Source organism: Prionailurus bengalensis, chromosome A1 (genome assembly GCF_016509475.1).
Source record: "Prionailurus bengalensis isolate Pbe53 chromosome A1, Fcat_Pben_1.1_paternal_pri, whole genome shotgun sequence".
In the NCBI taxonomy this organism is placed as follows: Eukaryota; Metazoa; Chordata; class Mammalia; order Carnivora; family Felidae; genus Prionailurus; species Prionailurus bengalensis.
Window position 1 is genome coordinate 122,710,681 of NC_057343.1, and position 25,405 is coordinate 122,736,085.

The 25,405-nt window shown below is 41.1% G+C and overlaps 1 protein-coding gene across 10 annotated transcripts in view; it reads right to left on the minus strand.

The window, feature by feature from the left end:
* PPP2R2B (protein phosphatase 2 regulatory subunit Bbeta) overlaps positions 1–25,405 on the minus strand; it is a 469,020-nt gene that overhangs the window by 101,529 nt on the left and 342,086 nt on the right. For 9 of the 10 annotated variants that reach the window (XM_043590316.1, XM_043590347.1, XM_043590325.1 and 6 more), the window contains 3 exons: positions 9,613–9,710; positions 6,539–6,704; positions 330–442 (listed from right to left, as the gene is read on the minus strand). In XM_043590316.1, coding sequence (XP_043446251.1) covers positions 330–442; positions 6,539–6,704; positions 9,613–9,710 — 377 coding nt within the window. The remainder of the gene's footprint in view (positions 1–329; positions 443–6,538; positions 6,705–9,612; positions 9,711–25,405) is intronic. The other variant, XM_043590336.1, reaches the window with a different exon arrangement.

The following is a 25,405-nucleotide window of genomic DNA, read 5'->3' on the forward strand; positions in this document are numbered from 1 at the left end:
AGTACAGAAACATTTTAGAGATCATGAACACACAGAGGCTAAGCATATAGTAACTCATGGCAGTGGCCACGTGGGCGAGTCCTAGGGGGTTAAAAGAAATGCATGAATCTGTAGTCATCAGAGCCTGGCCCCTATCTTCCCCCCCCCCCCCAATCTGCCACCAGACACTCAGACAGGTCGAGCTCCCACTTCACCTCCTTTACTCACATGTTATAGTTGCAACCAACCTCTAGCAGCAACCCACATGCGGCTGAACCCAGGAACCCTTCCCCTGAGCCTGGTGGCCAAGAGAAGTGAAAGGCAGTGGCCAAAGCTGCCGCTGGGCTCACCCGCAAGGTTGTGATGGTGGCAGGATCCCGGAGCCGGCCCTCCTCATCTTTCAGGTTGTAACCTTCTGGCCTCTTATCACGCTCGCTGACTTTCCACAGCTTCACAGTTTTATCTGTGGAGGGAAACCAGAGCAAATCAAAATTACAGTGAAAATGAGCTTGAAAAGGAGTCTTCTATGTGAATGGTGGGGGGCGGGGGTTGGGGAGCAGAGAGAGGTGGAGGTAAGGATGGAAGGAAATGCTACAGAAGCTGGTTCATATCAAGGGTTCCGAGCATAAATCTCACGTCATTGGAAGGCAGAGCTCATGTTTCAAATCAAAAGTATACACTGTGCTGAGACCAATGGTTTTCCTGACGATGGCCTATGAAATTTAGAGCTTACACATTATTTTGGTTCATTCAGTAAAAATATTTATTGAACACTGAATCAGAGCAGCTACATATACAGAATTAGCTATGTAACTATGTTATCAGCATTCGCTATGGAAAATGTATTTAATGTTCATAATAACGCTGAGAGGTAGATATTCCCATTTCAGTCCCATCCCACCAAGCACTTCCTTACCATGATCTGAAAGGCCCTCCATGAGCCACGCCTGGAGTTCCTCATCCTTTCTGGTCTTACCCTGTGAGCCCCAGTCACCCTGCGCTCCAGCCATATGGTTTCTTTATAGCTCCCTGTTCACATTATCCCCACTCCAGCCTTAGGCTTCCCATGAGCTGTGCCTTTAGCCAGGAAGCCTTCTACCTCCTCGTCACGTGACTTGTTCCTTCACTTGGCTCTATTTGTGTCCCATGCTCAGAGGGGCCTTTCTGAATCAACCTGCATCAAAATGTCCCCACCATTCTCATGCTGCTCCCCCTGCTTTATGTTTCCTCCTAGAACATTTCGCTATCTGACAACATATTTGTTACGCCTCCCTCACTAGAACATAAAATCCCTGGAGGCAGGGATTCTGTCTTGTTCATCACTACACATCCAGCACCTGTAACAGTGCCTGGGACACAGAAGATGTTCAACAAATATTAGTTGGGTGAAAGAATTAACCCCATATCTACAGAGTGCATCTTGCTAGCAATACTCAGAGATAGAAAATGGTAGGATCATTCATCAAAATGCTCCTCTCCCATTGCAGTCTCCAGGCTTGGAGTCGCCAGCTGGAAACGACCTTTTGCAACTGTGTTCTGTTCCAGCACTTTACAGTACTTGCTGATACCTGTAATTCTCTACTGCAATAAAACAGGGCAAGATCTCCAATGTCTACAGGGGTGAGGCGGGCCAGGGGAATGAGTGAGAGGGGCTGAGGGTTTGGAAGGCAGGAGATGGTGAGCTCCATCTGCAGCCTTTCGATCTGTTTCCTAAGAAGATGTGTTTGGGCCAAACCGAACGTATGTGTGGGTCACGTGCCCTTTGCAGGCTTTCCTGAACAGGTCCTGCATTCATTATTTGTGCTTGCTCTAGCTTTTCTTGTGCAGGGCAGGGACTCAAAAGCCTTCTCTGTATCTTCCTCTGCCTGCACAGGGTTGGCTTTGGAACCAGACAAGCTTGGGCCTCACCCCAACTCCAGCCAGCCGCGTGGCCAAGGACCAGGATTCCTGCGTAGTAGGTGCCCAGTATCTCTTCAGTGAGAAACAAATGGGCGCAATAGTTTTTTCAGGAAAAGGAGTACAGAATGCCTAATTAAATCTGAACTTCAGATGAAGAGCAAACGACTTTTTAGTATAAGTATGTCTCAAATATTTCAACCTTACAAATAAAGACACTTAACTTCTCTATGCCTTAGTTTCTTAAATTGTGATTTGGAGAAACAGTGTCATCCTCATGGGGCTCTTAGAAGGACTGAATGAAACCCAGTGTTTAACGTAGGGTTGGGGTGTCTAATAATGGTTGACAAATAGCAGCTGTTACTCTAATTTGCAAAGTGGCCAACTGTTCTTTGACGACAACCTGTTGTTCTGACAGCATTAGCTTCATCCCGTGATCATGTCAGCACACCCTGTTTCTTCCATAATACTGTTGGAAGAAGAGCCACACCTCACCCAGCCTGTCCCAGGGTTCCCTTTTTCCTTTGCCCCCTCATCTCACCTCCCCATGTCTCCCCACCAAATGCCTCGTCCTCAGAGGTTTGACATGCATCCCATCCTGAGGTAGGCTTTCAGCAACAATTTGGCTGCTTTAACAGGTAAGTGCCCCTGTCTCCTGTTCTCTGGGGAGGACTCAGGCTGGTCACGTCTACTGGCACACGTGGCATGGCGGCCAAGTGTAAGATTGGTGTGCTCTGAACTGTGTGCCCCCTCTGGCTTGTACTGGGATGGAAGGCAAGGAAGCCTTTCCTAGGTACTGAGTTGAATTCAGATCGTCCTATCTGTATGCCAACGTTCCTCTGGGCCTCCCTTCTCTGGATATCCTGTTATAATACTGCACTGCATGTTAGGGTCAGAAACTGAAACAGAGGCCGTATTTATACAGTCACTTGATTACTGACTGGTCAGCTGTGACTCTGAAAAACACAGACCAGTGACTTTTAACACCAAATACTTTCTACTGCTTGGCTTTGGAATATATCCCGTCCCGTTTGCAAGGCAATTCTTCTATTTTTCTTTTTTTTTTTTTTTAATTTTTTTTTTTTCAACATTTATTTATTTTTGGGACAGAGAGAGACAGAGCATGAACGGGAGAGGGGCAGAGAGAGGGAGACACAGAATCGGAAACAGGCTTCAGGCTCTGAGCCATCAGTCCAGAGCCCGACGCGGGGCTGGAACTCACGGGCCGCGAGATCGTGACCTGGCTGAAGTCGGACGCTTAACCGACTGCGCCACCCAGGCGCCCCTCTTCTATTTTTCTTATTACGAATGACACATTGCTACACGGAGAAATCATAGGTAAAACACAAAAAGCAAGAATCAACTATACCTCCTCCAGTCAGGGACAATATCTGTTTTGCACAGATATTTGCAGTATTTTTTTCTATGCATTTTTGGGGGATGGGTACGAACCTATTGTAAGACTGCATGTACTGGTTTTGTATTCTCTCATTTTATCCTTCTTTCATTATACATGTGGTAAATATAATTGCAAAAAATGAAAATAAGCTGGAAAGTAAAAAAATAAAATAAAATCTCCCTCAATTCCACTAGACAAAGATAACTATTAGGGAAATTTTGTGCACATCCTTTTGTTACATTTGATGTGTAATTATACAAACTTTTCATATATGTAACATGCTATGCATAGTTTATAATATGCCTTTTCCTAACCATATCTACCCATGTTAACATATATTCTTATAAAAATATAATTTATAATAGTAAGAATTTGTTAACAATTAAAGTTCTACTATTGGGAGATTTATCAGTAAATTAGAAAAATGATACAAGGAAATGCCATGCAGTCGTTGAAAATGCAGTGGTTGGGGCGCCTGGGTGGCGCAGTCGGTTAAGCGTCCGACTTCAGCCAGGTCACGATCTCGCGGTCTGTGAGTTGGAGCCCCGCGTCAGGCTCTGGGCTGATGGCTCAGAGCCTGGAGCCTGTTTCTGATTCTGTGTCTCCTTCTCTCTCTGCCCCTCCCCCGTTCATGCTCTGTCTCTCTCTGTCCCAAAAATAAATAAACGTTGAAAAAAAAATTAAAAAAAAAAAAAAAGAAAATGCAGTGGTATTTTAGAAGAACATTTAACAACTAGGAAGATATTTCTGTGGTTAAGTGTTATATTATTAAGGAAAAAAATCCTGTTTCAGAACAGCATATAGAATAATCACATTTTCATTAAGAAGCAAAAAGATTTATCCATTTATCCACATCTCTGCTTTTTATCGTTAAAAGACATTAATAGCAGTTCTCTCTTCGTGTAAACACTTTAGTATCTTCATTTTGCTTCTCAGTATTTTCTAAAAAATTTTTCTTTTTTACAATGAGCACATACTTCTTTCATAGCATGCAAAAACAAATCAATTATACCTTTCCCTCTCATCATAAGTATTAAAACAGAAGTGGAAAGCTAGATAAAGCAAGGTGTTTTCACCAGGCAAATATTTTCAAAGTCTAGATTGAAAATTGAGCGTTGGTTTTACTTTTCATTAAAAATGGTAAAGTTGACAAAATATGCTTGTAGAATGTAAAACTGTACCCAACTATAATGAGATAAGTACAATTTTTTTAAAAAGATAATTGATGCTGAATTCAATCCAATTCCCTATGGCTGGGTTGCCTGGAGTCATTCTCGACTTTATTATCACACAATTTTTCTTGACTCAGTATCTCGAAGCTTTGTGGATAAAAAAGTCGAAGGAACATGTGGCTGTTACTGTGAGTAATGACTTTTCTTTTTTCTGGCTGGCTCTCTGAGTAGTTTATCATTACTTGTGGCAGCTTTTAAACACAATCTTATCATCTATCTTCATTTTCTCTTTTGTACAGTAATTTCAATTGTCTTTCATTAATTTTTGCATGTTAACCTATTTGGCTTGAGGGGAATTCTCAACCTCAATATTAGTATAAAAAAGAAAATTGTGAAAGAACATGGGAATTTTTCTTCTAAGAATCATTTTGAGATGCTGTTGGCATATGAAATAGCATCCCAAATGGGAAGATAATATCCTTGTTAATCAAAAAACTATTTAAAAACTCAATTAACAGAACATTATGCTATATAATTAATCTTCATTGCATATCAACGATTTCCTTCCCATCCCCCCCCCACAAAGCAGTTAATAAGTCTTTGAATTTTATAGTAATAATCAATAGGGTCAGTTTCATAATATCAAGTAAGCTAGCCATAGAAGATAATCAGACACTTTTCCTCTGCCTGAAATAATTAAGTCAAAATCATCAGAAGTCTCCTTTATTCTCAAGTGTTGGGTATGCAGAGACTTTGAGTAAAATTTCAACAGCAAAACAAAACAAGGAGGAGAAGAAGGAGAAGGAGGAGTAGAAAGAAGAAGAGGAAGAGGAAAAAGTATTCATGTGGTCTGACTTTCAAGAAATCAGGGTTGAAAAAAGTAAACCCAACAATACATACAGTTCTGAGAAAAAATTAAATGACTTAGAATCTGAGATAAGCTATCCTTGAATAAGCCTACACTGGCTGTTTCAGAAGTGCCATGTTTTAAATTTCTACACGGGGTTTATAACCAAAGGATTTTTGGTTCACATGTGTTAAAAGGATACAAGGAACAAATTTACAAGACACTCAAAATGCACAACCCAAAATTAATCATGATAAAGCTTTCTGTGTGTTTCCTTTCAGTCTTTAAAAATATTAATATATGTTTGATCATATTATATACCTATGAGCATTACCCTGTAAGTGCTGGGGATAGACAAAAAGCAAACCCCTTGCTTCCTGATTTACATTTACACGTATAGCCCTTGTAGACAGACTCACACAGATGAAATGAATCACTTCCCAGCTTATTTGCTTGGTAGGGGGTTTTCAATTTTTATACACTAATCCTCTTAATTTTTATGCTATTCAATTAGTTCCCTTTACCATATGATTTTATTCTGAATTGTTCTGAGAGTGGATGGCTTCTTTCAGAAGGGTATTATGAGCCTTTAGGGCAGGTAATTTCACTGTATAAAGGTTTACCAAATTCACATGAAATTTGTCTCTCTATTCAACCCCAACGTCCTTTCTCTCTGACCTACTGATATCAACTCCCCCTAAAATAATAAATGACATAAGAAGAGAATGGGGGAAGAAAGAGAAAGAAGCCACTTCTTGGTCTATACTTTGGAAGGGTCCACCCCTCTTCTTCTTGACCAAGAATTTGATGGTGTAAGAAGACACAAACATCTCCTTTATAAACCCCACATATATTCAGGGATTAATAATTTCTAATCAGTATGCCAAACGCATAGGGATGGCATGTTGAGTTTTCTGAAATGTGTTCCCAGAAAAACACTTAGTGAATCTTAAGAAAGGAAGTCAGATACTTTAGTTTTAACTAATCTGTACTAATCAAAAACTGGAGATCATGGGTCTCACCTAATTCGGTTATAAATTTGTTGTTTTTAAAAAGAATACCTGCTATGTACTGAGGGCTTACTCTATGCCAGGCACTCTGGTAGGCACCTTGCAAATATTGTTTCTAAGTTGTTCAAATAGCTTACAAGGTAAAAAGAAAAACTGAGCCCAGGAAAGATTAAAATATGTGGTTTGCTCACTGCATCTCTGCAAATACCAAACAAGCAAAGTCACCTCCACGTACCATTAGTAGACAGAAGGAAGTAGGCTGCGTTCTGCTGAGGGAGCCATCTTATTTTATTGATTTTTTCTTCTATTTCTAAACTCTTCAGGTAATCGAACTCGGGTTCATGGCTCTGGAATGTGCTGTAAACATTGTATTCACCCCTACGATGAACCTGATTTTTACTCTGTAGGAAGGGAAAAAGAACAGACACACACACACACAACACACACAAAAGATGAAATCACATAAGCCAACTGCAAATTTGCCAATTGCTTCTTTTTCTGGGCAGAGACATGGGGAGGGATGGGCCGGTCATGTCACTGTAGAATGAGGGCAGACCCATGGCAACAAGTTTACCTTAGCTGAGTGACCTCCACAGCATCTGATCATGTACCCCTATTGGTGAATATTGGCACCTCCTATATACATACATTTATAAATTATATACATGAACTTCGGTACTAATATATGGTATACATAACATATACATAAAAATTGATGTTAAAATAGGACACAATTCAAAAATACATATAAATGGATATTCTAATATTTTTTTTCTACATCTTAATGGATGTCTTGGACACGCTCAGGACTGATCTATCCCACACTGATGTCCACAGTGACATACATCAGTCCCTCACAAAGACTATAAAACCATGGCATCTGCACGTGTTGCTGGCCTTTTAAAATCTCACCAGAACCTCAGAGTCTCTGAGAAGTAGGGAGGGTGGGGAAATTGACAGAAAAAGTTGAGAGGTAGTAACATGACCTCTCCGGGTCACACAGCTTATACACAGCAGATCTGGGCATCAGATCTCCCCCACCCCTTTTTTCCCTCCCTCGTGTAACTGACAAAACAGACTTGAGTGCAGAGATGCCACATGAACCCCTAGGAAATTTATCAGGCTCTATTTGCAGCTTTCACCCCTCCCGATTATGCACAGTGCAAACAGGAGGAACTAGGTAAAGAATGCGGTAACGAAAATTAGAGGAGAGAATCTGCAGAAGGGGTTGGGGCAGACAAGTGTGGAGAGGAGGAAAAAGAGGGTGTTAAAGAAAGAGAAGAAGGGGAAAAAGAAAAGACAGGTTTTATTTCAGGGGTTTTAGGACCTTATTACCAGGAGCTTCCAGATTCAGGCTTTGGAAAACCATGCTCGCAAATTCAAATTCAGGCCTTATTGAACATGTGTTGAAAGAGTCTGACTCTGAGGATTAAGACTCCATTAAAAAAATTATATTTCTGGATGGATATTGACCATTCAAACCAAAATCTCCACTTACTCCATCTGATGGGTGATGGTGCTGATGCCGTGTTCGATGTATTTGTGGGGCACTGAGGTTCCTATGAGCAAATTTGCCAGGAGCGTGACTTGTGAGAAGTCATGCACAGAGGTCGGGGCCGGGGCGGGGGGGGGGGGGTGCAGCGGGCCTGTTGTCACCTGGCTTTGTTTCTCAGGCTTAGCGTTCATCCCAACCCAAAGCCTCGCCACAAAGCCACTGAACGGTATGTTTCACTCCTCGACATTTATTTTTTTATTGAACAAAACCACTCTCCTTTGGAAAATGTGTCCCCCTTCATTCTACCAGTGAATCATGCTTCCTAAATGTTTCAGTCCATTAAAATAGGTGAAACCTATAAATAGCTAACGGAAATCGTGGTGCGGAATATTCTTGGCAACACTCTGCCTTGGGTAATTTATGCTAAATGGCTGCTCCGGTTCTTCTTTATCATCACTATGAACCTAATTGGATTTTTTTTTTTTTAAACTGAAGATCTTAAAAATCAGTTTTAAAAGGACTTTAAATGCTGATATCCTGCTTACTACAGAGACAGCCAGTCCACCTTAACAATAAATTTATAAGAGTGTTGATTTGCTACCATCCAAATCAGACTGTCAAGTGTGTGTATCATGTGCCAGACCAATTAGCACTAGGCAGTTCTGGAAAAGCAGGAAAAATTCCAGGTCACGAAGAGCTATTAGTTTCCACTTGCCAACCACATTTTCGTTGTTTCCAGGGCCAATGGAATAGGCTGGGTGCCTGATTTAATGCTGAACACTTGAATTTATACAGAACCCCGAGGGATTATGATGCCCTTATAGAAATTAATTGCAAATAATGTGCAATTACCAAATATATCACCTCTAAATGAGGCTTTCCTTTTTTTTGGGTGGGGGGGAGGTGTAACATAAATGGCTTTGAGGCACAGAGGAGGTTTAAATTGCTAGGGAAGTCTCTTGTGGAACCTTCCTCCCGCACTGGGCCTCCCCCCTACTCTGTGCTGGTGATTCTCTGAGGCGGGAACAGATGGGAGAGGTCCTAGAACAGGCACCGGCCTGCTGGAAGCTCCAGGACCATGCCAGGGAGACCCAGGAAATCAGATTGGGACATAATTTCATTCTGGCAAAACAGAAGCGGACACCAAAAAACTCAATTATATGAAAAAGAGAAACAATTCCTACTGGAGTTCAAGTCTCAGGAGGAAATGGGATTTTTGAGATTCAATGCACTCCAAGTTCGAGCTCCTGCTCAGAATGCATGCAACACTGAGCTCCAGGGACCTCTGCATCACCTAAAGAAAAACATATGCCACGTGCATTGCTCAGATGTCATTTTGTGGGATTTCACTCCGTTTGGTAGGGTGAGCTATCACTGTCTTCTCTACTGACCCACGGTGTCCTTTTTACATCTACTGGCAAAGAGCTGGATTTTTTTTTCCCCTCCTACATATTGGGCAGGAGCACCTGAAATTAGGAGAATTAATTGCAATGGCTGGGGGATAAATTCCACTCAAAAAGGAGTTCTCTGTTCAACAAGCACCCATGGAATTTTGCAGGTCAGATGGGAAGTGAGGTCGTTTTGAATGTGCAACACCCAGGTTTGGAAACATTAGGCCATGCCCAGGAAAGGCTCTATTATCAGGTGCTTTTATGAGCCTGAATGTGGAACTGTTGATGTTAATGACTTTTTGGCAGTTTTTAGTTTGCTAGCAAAGCAGCAAGGTTAAGGGCGACACATGAGGATTAAGGAACAGTAGGAGGCCTCCTTTAAAAAGAGAAGAAAATGGGCATTTTGCATTCACTGCCACTTACCTCCTGCTCTCGTTGAAATATTACAACCCGACCCCCCTTGTCCCCTGTCGCTAGTAATTCTCCCGTGTGGTTGAATTCTACCGTAGAGATAATGTCAGCTGAAAAGGAGAAGACAAAGGCAATTAAAGTAACTGCACACTTACTTTGAAACGATAGATAATAGATATACTTTTCTGTGCATTTAAGGGCTCAGGGCTTTGTCTCTGCAGTGGAATTTACAAGGATTTTATGTTCTGTATTTTAAGTGCCACTAGAAGTGGCATTTGAGAAAGTAGATTTTCTAGGAGACCACTGCAGTGTGGTCTCTTGGAACGTCTGGAGAGAACAAAAGGGAAAAGCACAAACAGACCTTTTTGTTTGGGGCAAGAGAAAATGCATTTCCTTAATAATGGCTCCTGGAAATGACATTTTTTTTTTTTGGACAATTTCTACCAACCATAGACTGTTAACCCACCCAGGGCCCTTTTGCATTCCCCTCTCTTCTCCAAGGAAGAACCTCCCCAAACAGGTTTCAGTTGTGGCTGAAGACTGTGATGAAGCCGGCCTTGGGGCATTTCACTGAAGCTCAGACATGGAAAATGAAGGGAGGGAGCCTGAAGACATCACTGGGCCACCAGCAGTCAGGAATTCAGAAAGGACCCCACGTATCCTCTCTTGACCCATGCTCCCTCCTTCCTGGTGAACCCAACACACTCTTCTGGAAGAGCACGGCCTTATTCCAACCCCAACACCAAGGTGCTGAGAAAGAGGGTCAGGAGGTCAGAGGACAGAGGGCAATTTGTACTCCGTATTTCAAAACGAAGAAAATACACAAGCGCCGGGAACTCAGATAACAGATAATTGCTGAAGGAATGCCAGCCTGCCAGGTCTTTCTTCAATCCTGGTTACCCCCGAGAAACATGGACAGGTAAATTACCTATGATTGGATTTATTAGGGCTATTTTTAGAAAAATGTCAGAGGTTAATTCCCCTGCAATTATTCCCCTGCAGGGCTCCAACAATTGCTACCGAGAGTGCAAATGAGTTAAAAAAAAAAAAAAAAGAGGTAGGGGAATTATGACGATGGCCTTTGACAGAGGAACATTCTGAAGATTATGTCCATGTGAAGAAAGCAAAGGAGAAACAGTGAGGTGGAAAACTAAGGCAATTACCCCTGAATAATTCAAGTCTCAAATCTCAATTTAATATCATCATTTCAGGATTTTCTTTGTATGCCTGATTTATTCAGGTAAGTAGTGTAAAATTCTCCACTTTGCATGTAACTGTCCCTTTCCATATATGAACATGCATCTAATGGCTATTCTTGGTGCGGAAGTAAAAAGGATAAGCCCAAGTCACCGTCACTTTAAAGCAGGGGACCTTTAAAAGAACAAATCATGACTTCCTGGATGACTAGCTCCAGGGTAGCAAATTCAAAGCCCTACAGAGCCAAGAGGCATCATGAAGCGAACTACAGTAGGTGAAGTAGAAAGCTTGGGTTCCCTCTTAAGGGTAAGTGGCTATGCAGCTTAAGCCAATAGTAGACATGAACAGCAACATGTGTTGCTAGATATTTTGATGTTTTTATAAGAAGCTATAAATCCAGATTTTATGCACAAATCTCTTAAATTACATATATTGTCAGCTATTTTTTTCGAAGCCATGACATTAAAAAAATCATCTTGTCTGTGGGCTATGTTTTTTGAGTCACCAGTTTATGACCTTTGATCTAAACAATCTTCAGAAAAGGCCACCCCATTCCTTATTGATGATGTCAACTAGAAATCTAGTCCATTCACTCAGGAAGACTCCTCCAAGTGAATACTACCTTTAAGGAAACACAAAATAATCTGTGTGGTTACTCAGATCCTGATGTAACTTTAGCAGTCCAGGTCTGTAGCCAGTGCCCATTGAGAAGAAAGCCCAGTGAGGCTGGGAAGCCAGCACCTTAAGTGAATTATCAGACCACTTTCCTTTGTCAGAGTTTATGAATCTTAGCAAAGCACTATCACATAAAGAGGAGAGAAGAAGGCTGCTTGGTGTTTGCAGTTGGCACAGAATGCCTTGGGAGAATCAATCGAGCACTAGGATTCACTTCTAACACTAGTTACTGCTTCTGGCTTTTCAGTGAGTCAGCAATGTGGTCATTCACAAAGTTTCCTGACTTGGGCAGAATCTAAAGTAGACGTGGCTGTTTCTTCTCACTTGAGACTTACATCAGGTACCTTAGTATGAGGCAAAGCTCTTAAAGTGTTTTAGACGTAAACACCTCCCAGAAGGAAAGAGTGGTGGGGAGGCCAAGCCTATAGGTTACCAGAGTCACACTTGTGCCTTTTGGGGCCAAAAAGTGGCTTAACTGCAGTCTACACTCTTCCTCTCAGCAACAATGTTGACAGAGACTCCATAGTTCTAGACGGTACCCTGAGAACTTGTAAATTCTCATCTTGTAAGTTGGCCCTTCCCTTTTAGTGAAGTTGGGTATCAGAAGGAAGAGTTAAGTGCCTTTTCTAACGTCAGCCTCTGGCTCACATTCCAAGAAAACTTTACTCCCCAGGAAACAAAATTCACCCTCCCAGGGATGACGTACACATTTGTCTTCTTACCCAGACTCCCTGAGAAAAAGGGAGTGAAAAATTCATTCTCCCTTTAGGAGGTACACAGGTCAAAACAAGGTAGACTCAAGCTCACATCTGAGCCACATGATCCAAGCCAGTGTTACTAGAACTCTGTATTATGTGGGATCCAGGCACAGCCCCAACTGATAAACATGTCCCATTTGTTTTCCAAATGTTATAATTATTTGTGCTGTGCCTCCCTTGAGAACCTCACGAGAGAAAGGGTGATTGACATGGCAGGATTCTGAAATTCTTCAATCCTCTTGCCAAATCCTTAGCTTTATATTTTAATCCTGCCAGGTAGTTGGTCTGTATATTAGCTTGTTTATATCTAGCTATTGTCTACCTCCCTTCAGAGCATAGGCTACTGCAGCTCAGGTTAATACCTGTTTTGAACTTTCATGTTTCCTGGCTCATTTCTCATCCCTAAGCCAGTAGGTGTAACCAGAATACTTTACTGCCCCATCCATCTTTGCATATCTTCATCTATGACTGTTTAATAATTGATGCAAACCTCATGAATCACCCCACATTCCAATTTCAAGATACTGAAACTTCTGATTCAAATACTCTTGTTTGCAACAGGCTTGTGGTAGAGGAGAAATTTCTTGATAAATTAGAAAACCCACGCTGATGAAGACAAAATAACTCTTCCTGAGCATGACAGTAAACTAGCAAACTTGGGACAAAAACTTCATCTGAAATCATGGTCAAAAGAAATCAATTCATCAATTCAACATGGCTTTCATCTTTTAAACAGTATGTGTATACAACAACTCATTTTATCAAATACCGAGCTGAATCACACCATTCTAATAAAGCTATAAACTTGACCATTTCCCCTCTATCCTATAGAGATGTGGATAAAGTGCATGTTTTTTTTACTAAAAACAAAAAAACAGAGGCCAAAAACAGTTATGGAGGTCAAATGTAGTTAACATGATTTTTTTAAAGGAAACCCTGGGAGGTATGACGTTTGCCCTGTTCCACATTTATTTGTGCTGATTTAATTTCCACAAGATGGTGGCCTCGTAACCCCATTTCTAGTGCAAGAGGCACTGCTAAGACGGAGTTTTTCTTTTTTAAAATCAATCTCTGCTTCTTACAAAGGTTCCAGACAAGTAAATTCATACATACAGTCTCCATTTACCTGAATAATAGAAATTGACTTGGCCATTTTATGCCTGTGATTAGGCTGAAGAAATAGAGGGAACCCCTAGTGACTACCCTAGTCTCTCACAGTACCATGCTGGGCTGGCGTCTACACAACGCCTGCGCTGGGCACAGTGATTAGGCGATGCCCAATTCAAAGAGCAGGGACTGTAGATAAAATGATGGCTCAGTTTAGACCTGGAGAGGACCTAAACCCAAATCCTCTAGTGGGACAAGGTCTACCGACCAGGTCACTAGCACTGGCCTCTCTGCATCAATCATAGGGATTCAAATGAGAGAGTAATTTAATTTAGCCTTCAGAGCCCATTAAATGTTTTATCTTTCATCTAAGCAACATTTGGGAGATAATACTATGAAGTCATTTACTCTACTTATATCAGCTGGTTAGTTCTGCCCACTCAAGAGTTGGCTTTCTTCCTGATGATAAGCTCGGCTCTAGGCAGAGCTGTCTGCTTCTTCAGTGAGGATGAGGACACCTTCAGCTAGGTGGAAAACAGATGTTGCAGTGGAGGACAGCGGTGAAATATAGTTGGTTGTGGGAAAGTGTGTGCTGAGACAATCTGGGAGGTCACTTCCAGGCTGAAGTGCTGTGATTAATTGCCAGTGGGTCCTGCATTGCATGGTGGGGGAACAGGGGACAGCACACGTACCCTTTGTCATCACTACATAGGGGCTTGTAGCTAGATTGGCAATGACTGTGTGGCTCATTAAATAAATAGGGGAGTCTCAGGCTCCCAGTGGGAATTAAAATTACTCCTTCTGTCTATGTAAAACTGTGGCCTCCTTCGTGGGTTTTGGTTCATAGCCCAAAGCCAGCCTCCATTATCTCAGATAAGGTTTTCTCTATTAAAATTTGATAAATGAAATAGTGTGTTGGAGTATACTTTCTATCAAAATGGGGGGAGAAAATGAAGTCTGGTTATGGCCAAACAAAATATGCCCAAATACTGCTACTGGGATTGTGTCAAAATGGCCTGCTTCTTGAAAAAGTTTAGTATATTGTAAAATTAAAAAAAAAAACAAAACAAACCCAACCAGGCAATAACACAGTACATGTACGATGACTGTAATCTTTAAAAAGTATTTTCATTTTAAAATATATCTTTTTTAACTGGTAAAGCAATATACACTTGTTAAAACTTCCATTAATACCAAGATGATACTTAAAATATAAAATGAAATTTCCCTTACAATCTGACTCCCTGGAAAACAATTGTTAACTCTTATAAATACACACACACTAACAGTCACAGGCCAAAGTCTGTCAGGGAGAATCCAAAATGATGTTTTAGTGTAGGATATGAGTGATTTAATTTATTTTCTTACAGTTTTTTTTTAATTTTTCAGGATCCTTTTTTTATGACCATAAATACTCGAACAATTTTTGACAGGTACACAATTTTAAATGGCTTTCAAACTAAATACAAGATTTTAGCGTTTATCTCAGAGATTCCGTAGACTTTTAAAAACATTTCTTTTTAAATTCACATATATTAAAATTCACTTTTTGTGCCTTACAGTTTTATGGGTTTGGATCAATGCATATAGATGTGTATCCACTACCAACAGCATGATATAGAATAGTGTCAGCCCGCCCCACAAGTTCCTTCATACTGCCCCTGTGAACAATTTTTGTAAAAAAGAATAAAATTATGGGAATAAAATAAGCTGACAGGTACTTAAGACCTTTAAAATGTTAAAGATGCTATGCAAATATAGAGGCTTAATAACTACTGGTCTCAATAGGTATGGCTCAACTGGGGGGCAACGATCAGTTCTCACTAGTCAGAGTCAAAGATTTTATTTTTTTAATCTTACTGTTTAGATAACATCACTATTTACTGTTTCTGGAGTGGAGAGAAACTAAATTCATCAATATGCCTTTGTTAGCCTGTATCACAAACTAGGTTTAGGCATGAGGTTTTCTGCCCTTGGACTCAAAGTTTTCTTTGCAATGAAATAGGACTATGTTTGGGTTTTTAGTTTGGTAGTAGCCTTCGCTTCTTAACTTGGTACCACTTATATTCTTGTAGCTCAGTTCTAGAGACAGAAGTAGTAAATATAAAGTTCTGAGTAGTGATAACAAGTGACTCTAATTTTGCTCACCAGTTTTGTTTATTGGCAAGAGCTGCCTAATGAGAAGGATTCTAAGGTCATAGCTGAGCTTGGTGGGAGAGTGTTGAGATTAACTGGCTATGCCTGGCATGGGTATGGGAAGAGCCATTACACATGCCACAAGCTTGCTATCCTGATCTTCTGTGCATGATAGACAGTTCCTGACTGACCCCGAATTGATTCCTTTGTCGCCGACCAGTGTCTGGTATATACATACTGAATCCTTCTCCTTTCATTTGGATATAATTAATTCTGTGCACATTGGTTTTAACTTCGATCTAGTGCTGGTATTTCTCCTATATGAAAGAAAGCAGGTAGAAGGATCCAAGAGTCCCAATTCCCAAGATCTTATCACGACTGCTGCTTCCCATGTAAACAGAGACAGAGTGCTGGAAAGTGGGTGTTGTTTAGACGTCAGCCTGCCCATGAAGACCAAGCTCATTAAAGGCAGGTAATACGTTGTGGTTATTACTCTTAGTTACTCTTGGTTAGCTACTCCTACCCAGTGCCTTTCTTCCTTGCCTGCCTCCCGGTGTAGAGGATGTGAAATCCAGAATCTTCCTTCCCAGCCCCGTGGGTTTAGGGGTGGCCATGTGACCGAATATGGCCTGTGAGGCAAGCAGGAAAGTCTGCTGGAGGGCAAGGAGGCAGAGATTCTGGGGAAAAGTTTTCCTCCCTGAATAAAAGAAGGGAACCAAGTGAGGAGTGGCCTTCTGGCTATGCTGACATACTCCTTGTATACTATTTCCTTTGTATATGATTTTATGTGGTTATGATATGTGAAGGTGTGGCCGCCATCATGTGACCATGAGGTGACAAGCCAAGAGGCTGAATATGAGACATGGAAGAAAGGGACAATGTCTTTGGTGATATCACTTAACTACAAAAACCTGCCTCAGGAAGAGCCTGTGTCTGAACTTGTTAAACAATAGATACCCAAGTGGTTTAAGCCACTGTTAGAAGATTTTCTATTATTTATAACTCAACACTTACTAATAGACATGTCTTCCATCTTTGTTTTCCTCACAGCACTATGCACAGGGCCAGATTATTAACACAAATTGAATTGGAAATAAGTGAAAGTGGTTCTTTGTCTTGCAACCTCTATGCACAAACTCTCACATACACATTTTTATTTCACTTTATCACATGACCAATTTTCCTTCATAATTTCTTAGTTCTCAGTAGTGAGGTGGTTTGCTTCCCCCCACCCTTCCCCTGTGTGGAAATGGAACATTACTCTCTAACCATTCAAAAGTGAAAGCAGGTTATTGGGATAGAAGCATCCTCCCACCCTCAATTTATCATGGTATCCATCATAAAATTATGACTTCAGAGGGACCGAGCCAGGCTCTCCTTAGAAGTCAAGTTCTCCTCTGAAGTCTAGGGAGCCCACCATGCTTACTGAGCTGTGAAAATCCAGATGGTGGGAAGCAGGTGAGTAATGAATGCCATGCTGTTTCCATTAAAATGCACACAGCTTCCCCACACTGACCAAATCCCCAGCACTAGCCAGGTCTGAGATAACCCAGGACAGGTGGGTTGATGGAGACTTCCTTTCACTCAAAACAAGTTTCTACCACACAGAAGGGGAGAAGAAAGAATGTTCCCATAGTTGGGACAAAACTTGCCCAAAGGACAAAGTGGTTTTAAAAATTCTAAGTCCTCCAAATATAGAAACATCCAGTGGGAAATTGGTAGCAGTCCAGACTTGCCTACAAGCCTGCATGGTTTATAGTGGGATCTGCTGTCAAGGTATCTACCCTCTGTCACCCACTCTTTCAGAAAGCAGAGGAGTAATTAGCTGCTCAGGCAATGCAAACTCTGTCAATCATTCAGGGCTATTATCTACACAACATAGGTCATCTAGCATGGACCCGAGAGTCAGAGGGACTCTGGGTCCAAAATGGGAAAGTTCATCCTATCTGGGGGTCTATATAGCAGCTTTTGGGTAGGCATTGTGTTACCCAAACACACATAATGTGGAGTTTGTCTGGCATGTCTTCGGTCAAAAATTTTTCTGTGCCAGAGGCTGTGATGTCAGAAAGATAGGGCACCTGCCTTGTGGGAGCTGAACTTGCCAGGTTTGTGTGTTGGTTTTAACATCATTTATTTAGGGGAGCCTGGTATGACTTCTCCCCAAACCCAAGCAGCCTCCATTTACTATGCAGCTTCACTGCCCCCCATTCTTCCCCTTCATAACAGTCCTCACCACTTACCATTAGCAATTACAATGGTAATGGAAACATTTTAAATGCCTTTCTTAGTCTCTGAATTGAAAACCCAATAAGGAACTTGTTCATCACTGAACCTTCAGTGCCAAGCTTAGTGTCTTAATATGCAATAGATGCATCTGAATTATTTTCTTGAATCGATCACCAAAGGAGAGCTCAAGAGAAGCAACACCAAAGTGGACCATCACATAGAGAATAACCCAGAACAAAGTGTAAACAAACAAAACATATATGCTGGATGAATGTTAGAAACATATTTTAAGGGGTGTGAGACAAGGGCACGCTCTTATTTTGGAATGAGTATTTTACGACTTTAGAACCACATAGATTGATCAGTAAAGAAAAGATTTTATCCTAAAAGCCTCTGTCATATTGGCAGGGATTGGAATGTCCTATGAATCACAGGAAGAGAGAAGAGCAAATGGGGTTGGTGAAGAGAAGGTACCGGGAGAGGGCATGGAGGTAGCAATCACACAACCCAAAGTGGATTTGGAGCAAATAGATCTGAAATGCCAGGAATCTATTTACTGACCACTTACTAAGTGCACATCACTGGACTGGGTTCCAGGTATACACTACAAACACAACACACCTGTCTTTACCTTCAAGAAGTGTTCAATCTAGAGGACTGGGAAGCAGTGGTAAATGGTTGAACATAGTAAAACAAAGTTGGAGAAGAGGGTGTTGAAACACCCTATAGTGGAAATGTTTGGGTCAGAGAGTCAGAACCCTAGTTTTGGCCTAGAAGTCAAAAGGAAATCACTACAGAAACTTAAGGTAACTCACATGTCATCCCTATGCCTGCATTCGAGAAATCTCCTATCATTTCTCTAAAGGACAAATTGAACAATAAATACAATATATCTGTGTGCTTAATTCTACATGGTCCTAAAGAATTAAAGAAGAATGGAGTCGGACAAGATTTGGATTTCCCCCCTAAACCATGAAATTTCTATGTCAAACACAATAAAGATACTGCTAACAATTTACAAGGTATTACAAAATGATGGTTTTTCAATGGTTTTAGCAAAGAAAATGGAAAATATTAGAAGCAAATGTGCCATTTACAACTCTATGAATCAGTATTTCTCTTTGTCTGTTTTCCTCTCTCTCTCCTCTTCTCCTCCCTCCCTCCATTCCTTCCTTTCTCTCTGGCTAGGAGTTGTGGTGTTTTTAAGATTATAAAAATATATTACTCTTGGGCGCCTGGCTGGCTCAGTCAGTGAAGCATGTCACTCTTGATCTCAGGGTTGTAATCTGGAGCCCCACAATGGGTGTAGAGATTACTTAAAAACAAAATCTTTAAAACAATATTACTCTCTTTTGGATAATGTCCCTATTTTAAAACACTGAATATAATATATCACATACAGTAGGTAAACAGTAAAAGATAGCATAAAGAAGTGCGTGCTGATTTCCCTCACCAGCATGACCCAAATTTTAATAAATATTCATCAGGAAAAGGCACTATGGTACATACTTACTGCTTTTTTATAACCATTGAAAATTGGATATTTAAAAAAATCCATTATATCTGATTTCATGTTCACTTGGCAGTTAGATATCAACTATAAAATGTAGAAAAAGCAGGAAATACTAAATGTTGATAGACTTATTCATGGTTCATTTATTCACTCAAAAAATATTCAAGGGCCACATATATTATGTGTCAAACACTACATTATGTATTAAGTGTACATCAATTAATAAAACATACTAAATATCTGTCTTTAGGGAACTTCTTTTCTACTTGTGGAGAAAAAATAATAGTCAATGAGCATAATAAATCACATCATATGTAATGTACTCTGGGAAACAAACATAGCTGATTAAGGGAGATTAAGAATTCATGGAGCACCTGGGTGGCTTAGTTGGTTAAACATCTGATTCTTGATTTTGACTCAGGGCATGATCTCACCATCACGGATCAAGCCCCGCGTTGGGCTCCACACTGAGGTGTGGAGCCTGCTTAAGATTCTCTCTCTCTCCCTCTGTTCCTGTGTGCTCTTTGTCTCTTTCTCTCTCTCAAAACAACCCCCCCCCCCAATAAAAAAAAAACCCAAAACAAAAAAAAAAAAACACCAAAAAATGAATTCTGAAGGTAGGTGGGAGGCTTAGATTTTAAATAAGGTGATTGTGATAGGCCATACTGAGCAGATTTGAAAGCGGTGAGGGAGGTCACTCTATGGGTATCTGAAGGAAGAGTGCTCCAGACAGGGAATAGACAGTGAGAAGACCCTAAGAGAGAAGCAGGCCTGTGTCAGCAGATCGGGGTAGCTGGAGCAGTGCAAACCAGGAAAAAATGAGGTGTTCAGTATTTGCAGACCATAGCAGGCACTTTGGCTTTTACTAAAAGTGAAATAGGCACAACTATGTAAATATTTAATACCACTAAACTGTATACCTAAAGATGGTTAACTGGTAAATTTTGTGTTAGGTTCATTTTACCACAGTTTTTTAAAAAGTGAGGAGGGGTGTCTGGGTGGCTCAGTTGGTTAAGGGTCCAACTATGGATCAGGTCATAATCTAAGGTTTGTGAGTTGGAGCCCTGCATTGAGCTCTCTCCTGTCAGCACGGCTTCGGATCCTCTGTCTTCCTCTCTCTCTGCCCCTTCCCCACTTATGCTCTTTCTCTCAAAAATAAATATTTTTTAAAAAGTGAGGAAAAAATGAAAGGGAAAGCTGCTGGAGGGTACTGGACGGAGGAATGAGATAGTCTGATGTGTTCCAAGTACCAATCTGGCTGTAGAGCTGGGAACAGACTGTGGAGGGCTAAAGCAGGATCATCAGGAAGACTATCGAGATAATCCAGGTGAGAGAGGAGGGTGGCTCAGACCAGGGCCTTGGCAGTCAAGGTGGAGAGCAGTAGTCAGATTCTGGATACATACGGAGTCAACATGACAGGATTTGCAGATGGACTGGTTACGGGGTATCAAAGAGAGAATTCGAGTATGATTCCAAGGTTTCTGCCCTCAGCACCCTCTGCACCTGGCAGGATGAAGCTGCCATCACTGAGATGGGAAGTTTGTGGGCAATTCAGGCATTTTTGGGGCAGGCCAGACACTCATTTAGTTTCAGGCATGGGAAGTAGGAGGGATTTACAAGTAAAGGTACTGAGTAGATAATTGGAAAGAAGGGTTTAGAGTTTAGGAGGGAGTGTGAGTTGGGGATGTAAACTTGGGAGTTATTACCACTTCAGATGATATTTAAAGCTATAGGATTAGATGAGACCTCAGGGAAAGAGTGTATTAAAGGAGAGGAAGACCATGGGCTGAACTTTGGGACACTCCAACATCTAAAAGGTTGGGAGAAGAAGAGGAATCAGGAAAAGAAGAAGGAGCAGAAGAAGGAGAGGCTGGTAAGATAGCAGGAAAATCAAGAAAGCTGAGGGTCCCGAATGCCAGAGAAGAGCAGAAGAGAGAGCCATCAGTCATGCCAAACACTGCTGATAGGCAAGGTCAAAGCCTTCAGGTGGCCTTTGGATTTGAACAATGGAGGTCACTTTTCACCTTGGCAACTGTGGTTTCTGTGGATCAGTGGGGGTGGGTTTGGTGGAACCATGGATTGGGCTTCAGAGCTAATGGGAGAAAGTCACTGTGGACATTTCTCTTCAAGGAGTTTTGCTGAGAAGTGTAGCAAAGACATGAGGCAGAAGATGTACGGGAAGTCAGGTGAACAGAGCATTTTTGTATCAGAGAAACAACAGCATTTGTATTTGCTGATGGAAAGATCAAGCAATGCTTATGGAAAGATGAGCAATGAATAAGGAAAAACATGGAACAGAATGAACAGATAAGTGAATGCATGAATAAACAAGCCAGTAACTGGTCCACCACTGATAGGCGAAATAAAATCTGATCAGGTTCAATTCCCACCCACAGCCAAAAGATGGTTAGGAAGAAAAATGCTACACAAAATCTGTCTTCATATAAGGTTTAACAGGAGTCTCAAAACATTTAGTATGGCCAAGCATTTCTCCCATAAATCAACACGTCAGATGTCCATGCAATCACCATAAATAAATGAAAAACAAACTTCTTGGTTTTCTTTTTGTTTCTTCTTCCCTTCCTGCTCTTCCTCCTGTCTTTTTCCCCTTTTTTCTTCTTTCCTTCCCTTTCTCTCTTTTTCTTCTTTCCATCCCTCTCTCCTTCCTTTTTCTTCTGAAGCCAGCTGTAGAAAGGACTCATTCCATCTACTACTATGCATCTCTGGGTCCATTACCTCCTGTCTGCCTACCTGATGGAAGGCTTCTCACTTGTATACACTTTAAAATGTTAAGTCTACTGCAAGATCAGTCCCACATGGGTAACCTGACCTCCTCATGGCCTTTCTTGGGTAACTTTCAGCATGATTCTTATTAGTGCATAGAAAGAAACAAGTCTGTCAGAGGAGAAAGAAAAAACCCACATTCTCATCTTGCCCTGTGGAAGATTTATAGACACTTTGCAAATAGCCAGACCCAGGTGATGGTGCCAGGAACTTTCCAAGTGATTTGTAGATCTCCCTGCCAGGAAGTCGGTCTTTAATGGAAAACTCTTCTAGCTGAACATTCCTTTATTACAGCATGACTACAGGGATAGGATCGCAACTGTCATGCAAAAGACTGGCTGAAATTAACTAGCTATGAGCATGGCCTCAAGATATTTTAGCCTCAGGAAAACACCAGTATCGCAATTTTTCTGTGGAACTATTGAACTGGGCCTACTGCATGCCAGGCATAGTACTATACTCTTGACCTAAACTCTCCTCCTCAATCTGCATTATCAGGCTCCTTTATTTAACACCTACTTTGCCAGGATCTGTACCTTGTGTTTTATATTATGTTTAATGGTCACTCAAACTCCATGATATCAGTCTCTTCCTCCATTTTTCAGATGGGGAGATGGTGGCTCAGAGAACTGTCCATGTTTGGAAGGCTAACAAGGGGATCTGGGATTGGAACCCAGTTCTAGTTCCAGAGCCTATGTTCATGACCTGCCTCTTGTGTTCCACTTCTTTTCCTTCGACCTTTTAATTCTTGTCCCCACTCCCTTTTGTCTGTGGTTTATTTTTTCCTAATCCTTTCTTCATCTTTCCCTCATAGTTACTTTTTAACATGGCAGAGTGGATCTTCTGGGCCCAGCCTTAACTTTTCCATCATTTTCTGTACTCCTTGTCACCCACCTGGCACGTTAGCAAAGTTTAACTCTTAGACTGTCAGCAAATACAGTCTGTGCTGACCAACTGTGAAGCAATTTCATTTTTCCCAAGACATTCTTTCCATTACGTGTGCATACTGACATGTATGCCCCTGGAGGCCAAGATCTTACTCACTATTTTAGTCTAGGGACCCAGCCTAGGGACACATACTTAGGAGGTTTGCACAAAATACTTATTCCCTGGCTGAGTGAATCAATGAACACAGGAGTCCTTTAAGGCCAACTCAAGGGCCACTTTCTCCATGAAGTCTTTCATGAGCTCCCCTAATTGGAACACAATCCTTTCTTCCTCACAATGCCACAATTCTCTGGACTGTTCATATGCTACTTATGTAGCTCTTCCCACTTATGTAGCTATATAACTGAAAATGTACTTGCTCTGTTTTCCTTACTGAAACTATTTCATTAAGGGCAGAGTTCCTATTTTACTTATCTTTGGGTCTACCAATAAACTGCACATAAAACTTCAAGACCCTTTAGTATTTTCGTATTTGGAATGACTCGTGTTGGATTATTGTACAAATGTTAATAGGTTGCTTGATATACTCTGTGTGTGTGTGTGTGTGTGCGCGCGTGCGTGTGCATGTGCGTGTGTGTGTGTGGGGAGAGATATATCTTTAACTAGATGATGAGTTCCCTGAAAACAGACTCATATTTCTTTCTTTAATAGACAGCATCTTTATCAATATCTAAGATCTCAGAGCATAGGTGATATAAATAGTCCACACTTGGAGATTTCATATTCTTATGGGGACAACTGATTGTTGGCCTGTGTAATGCATATCATTGTTCTCCTCTAAAATCAGAGTCACACGTGCTCCATTTCTGCCTCCAGTTTATTATTATTTTTCAAATGGGTGAGTACCATAGGTTCCTGACCTGGGACATCTCTGAAATAAAACCAGTGCTTGAGAAATCAAGTGCCAAGTCCTTTTTCAGAAGCAATTCCTCCAAGCACAGCAGAAAGGAAGAGGAGTGGAAATAGGAACCTATTACCATGTCTTTTAAATACTCTACTTTTGGGGGCATTTCAAATACTGATTCTAACAACCTACATTACTGCCTTTGGAGAGTATGGAAAAGCTTAGGGCTTGAAACAGCCAGTAACTATTAACTGCAGTAGAAAAATTTCTTTCTATCCAACACACATCATAGCAGGTTCTTAGCCTTGATTGTGGTGCATTGATCATTTACTGCAAAGTCCAGGGGAAGAAATTAAATGTCAATATTTTATCAGGTCATAGAAGAAATACAATGATAAAACACTCAAGATATAGACTTAACACTGGTCACAATCTCAGATACACTGCTTGCTTCTTCAACTGAAATTAAATCAACAGTAAAATGCACCAGAAGCCATTTTAAGGAAACCTTTGGAGAGTATCACCTTTTGGTAATTTATTACTAAGGAAATACTGGGAACTGGCCTTTTTGTATCACTCAAACCTCACGTTAAATCATCTCCCTGACACCCTATCTCACTATGCTCTAGTCCCACCACTTTGCTTTCATGACCTCGTAAATGCCATGCTTCTTCCCACTCTGGGGTGTGCAAACATGCAGCTCTATCTACTTGAACTATTCACACTTCTCCCTTCTCCTTGGCTAACATCTATGAATTGTTTTTAATTTTTTAATTAAAAGATGTTTTAGAGAGAGAGAAAGCATGAGTGGGGGGAGAGGAGCAGAGGGAGAGGGAGGGAGGGAGGGAGGGAGGGAGAGAGAGAGAGAGAGAGAGAGAGAATATCTTAAGCAGGCTCCACACTAAGTACAGAGCCTGATGAGGAGCTCGATCCCACAACTCGGGGATCATGACCTGAGGCTAAATCAAGAGTCAGATGCTCAACTAGACTAAGCCACCCAGGCGCCCCTAACACCTATTAATTTTTTAAATTTCAGCTTAACCAGCACATCCCAAGACAGACCTTTTCTGACAGCTTATGTTCTAGTTGCCCTACACTGCTCTGTACTACCCTATTCTTTCCCTTTAAAGCATTTATCAGAATTCCTCATTATATATTTGTTTGAGTGTTTGTTGATAATGTCTGCCTCTGCTATAAGACTATAAAGCTAACCAAATCAGGGATCAAAACTGATTTTTTCACCTTGCGGTTCCTGGTCTGCACCCCCATATATGAAACACAATACATGTTCTTTAAAAGTATGGTTTTCTAGAATATTTGTTAATAGTTATTACCTGATCGCTCATTATATATTCTCTAATACTGTTCTTGCACACACATGCACACACCATACACACATTTGGTTTTCAGTCAAACTGGGTGTAGCAGATCTGTACAACCATGAACATTTAAAAATCGATGAAATCTCCCTCATTCTCCTAAGATCTACATTTGCCTTATTCTCCAAAGCTAATCATATGTATGAAAGCTCATGCATTGTAAAATGTATACACACCCTTCTGATTCTTCAATTCTTACCCTTGTCTAAGCCAGTCTCCACCCTGTTCAATTTTCAGG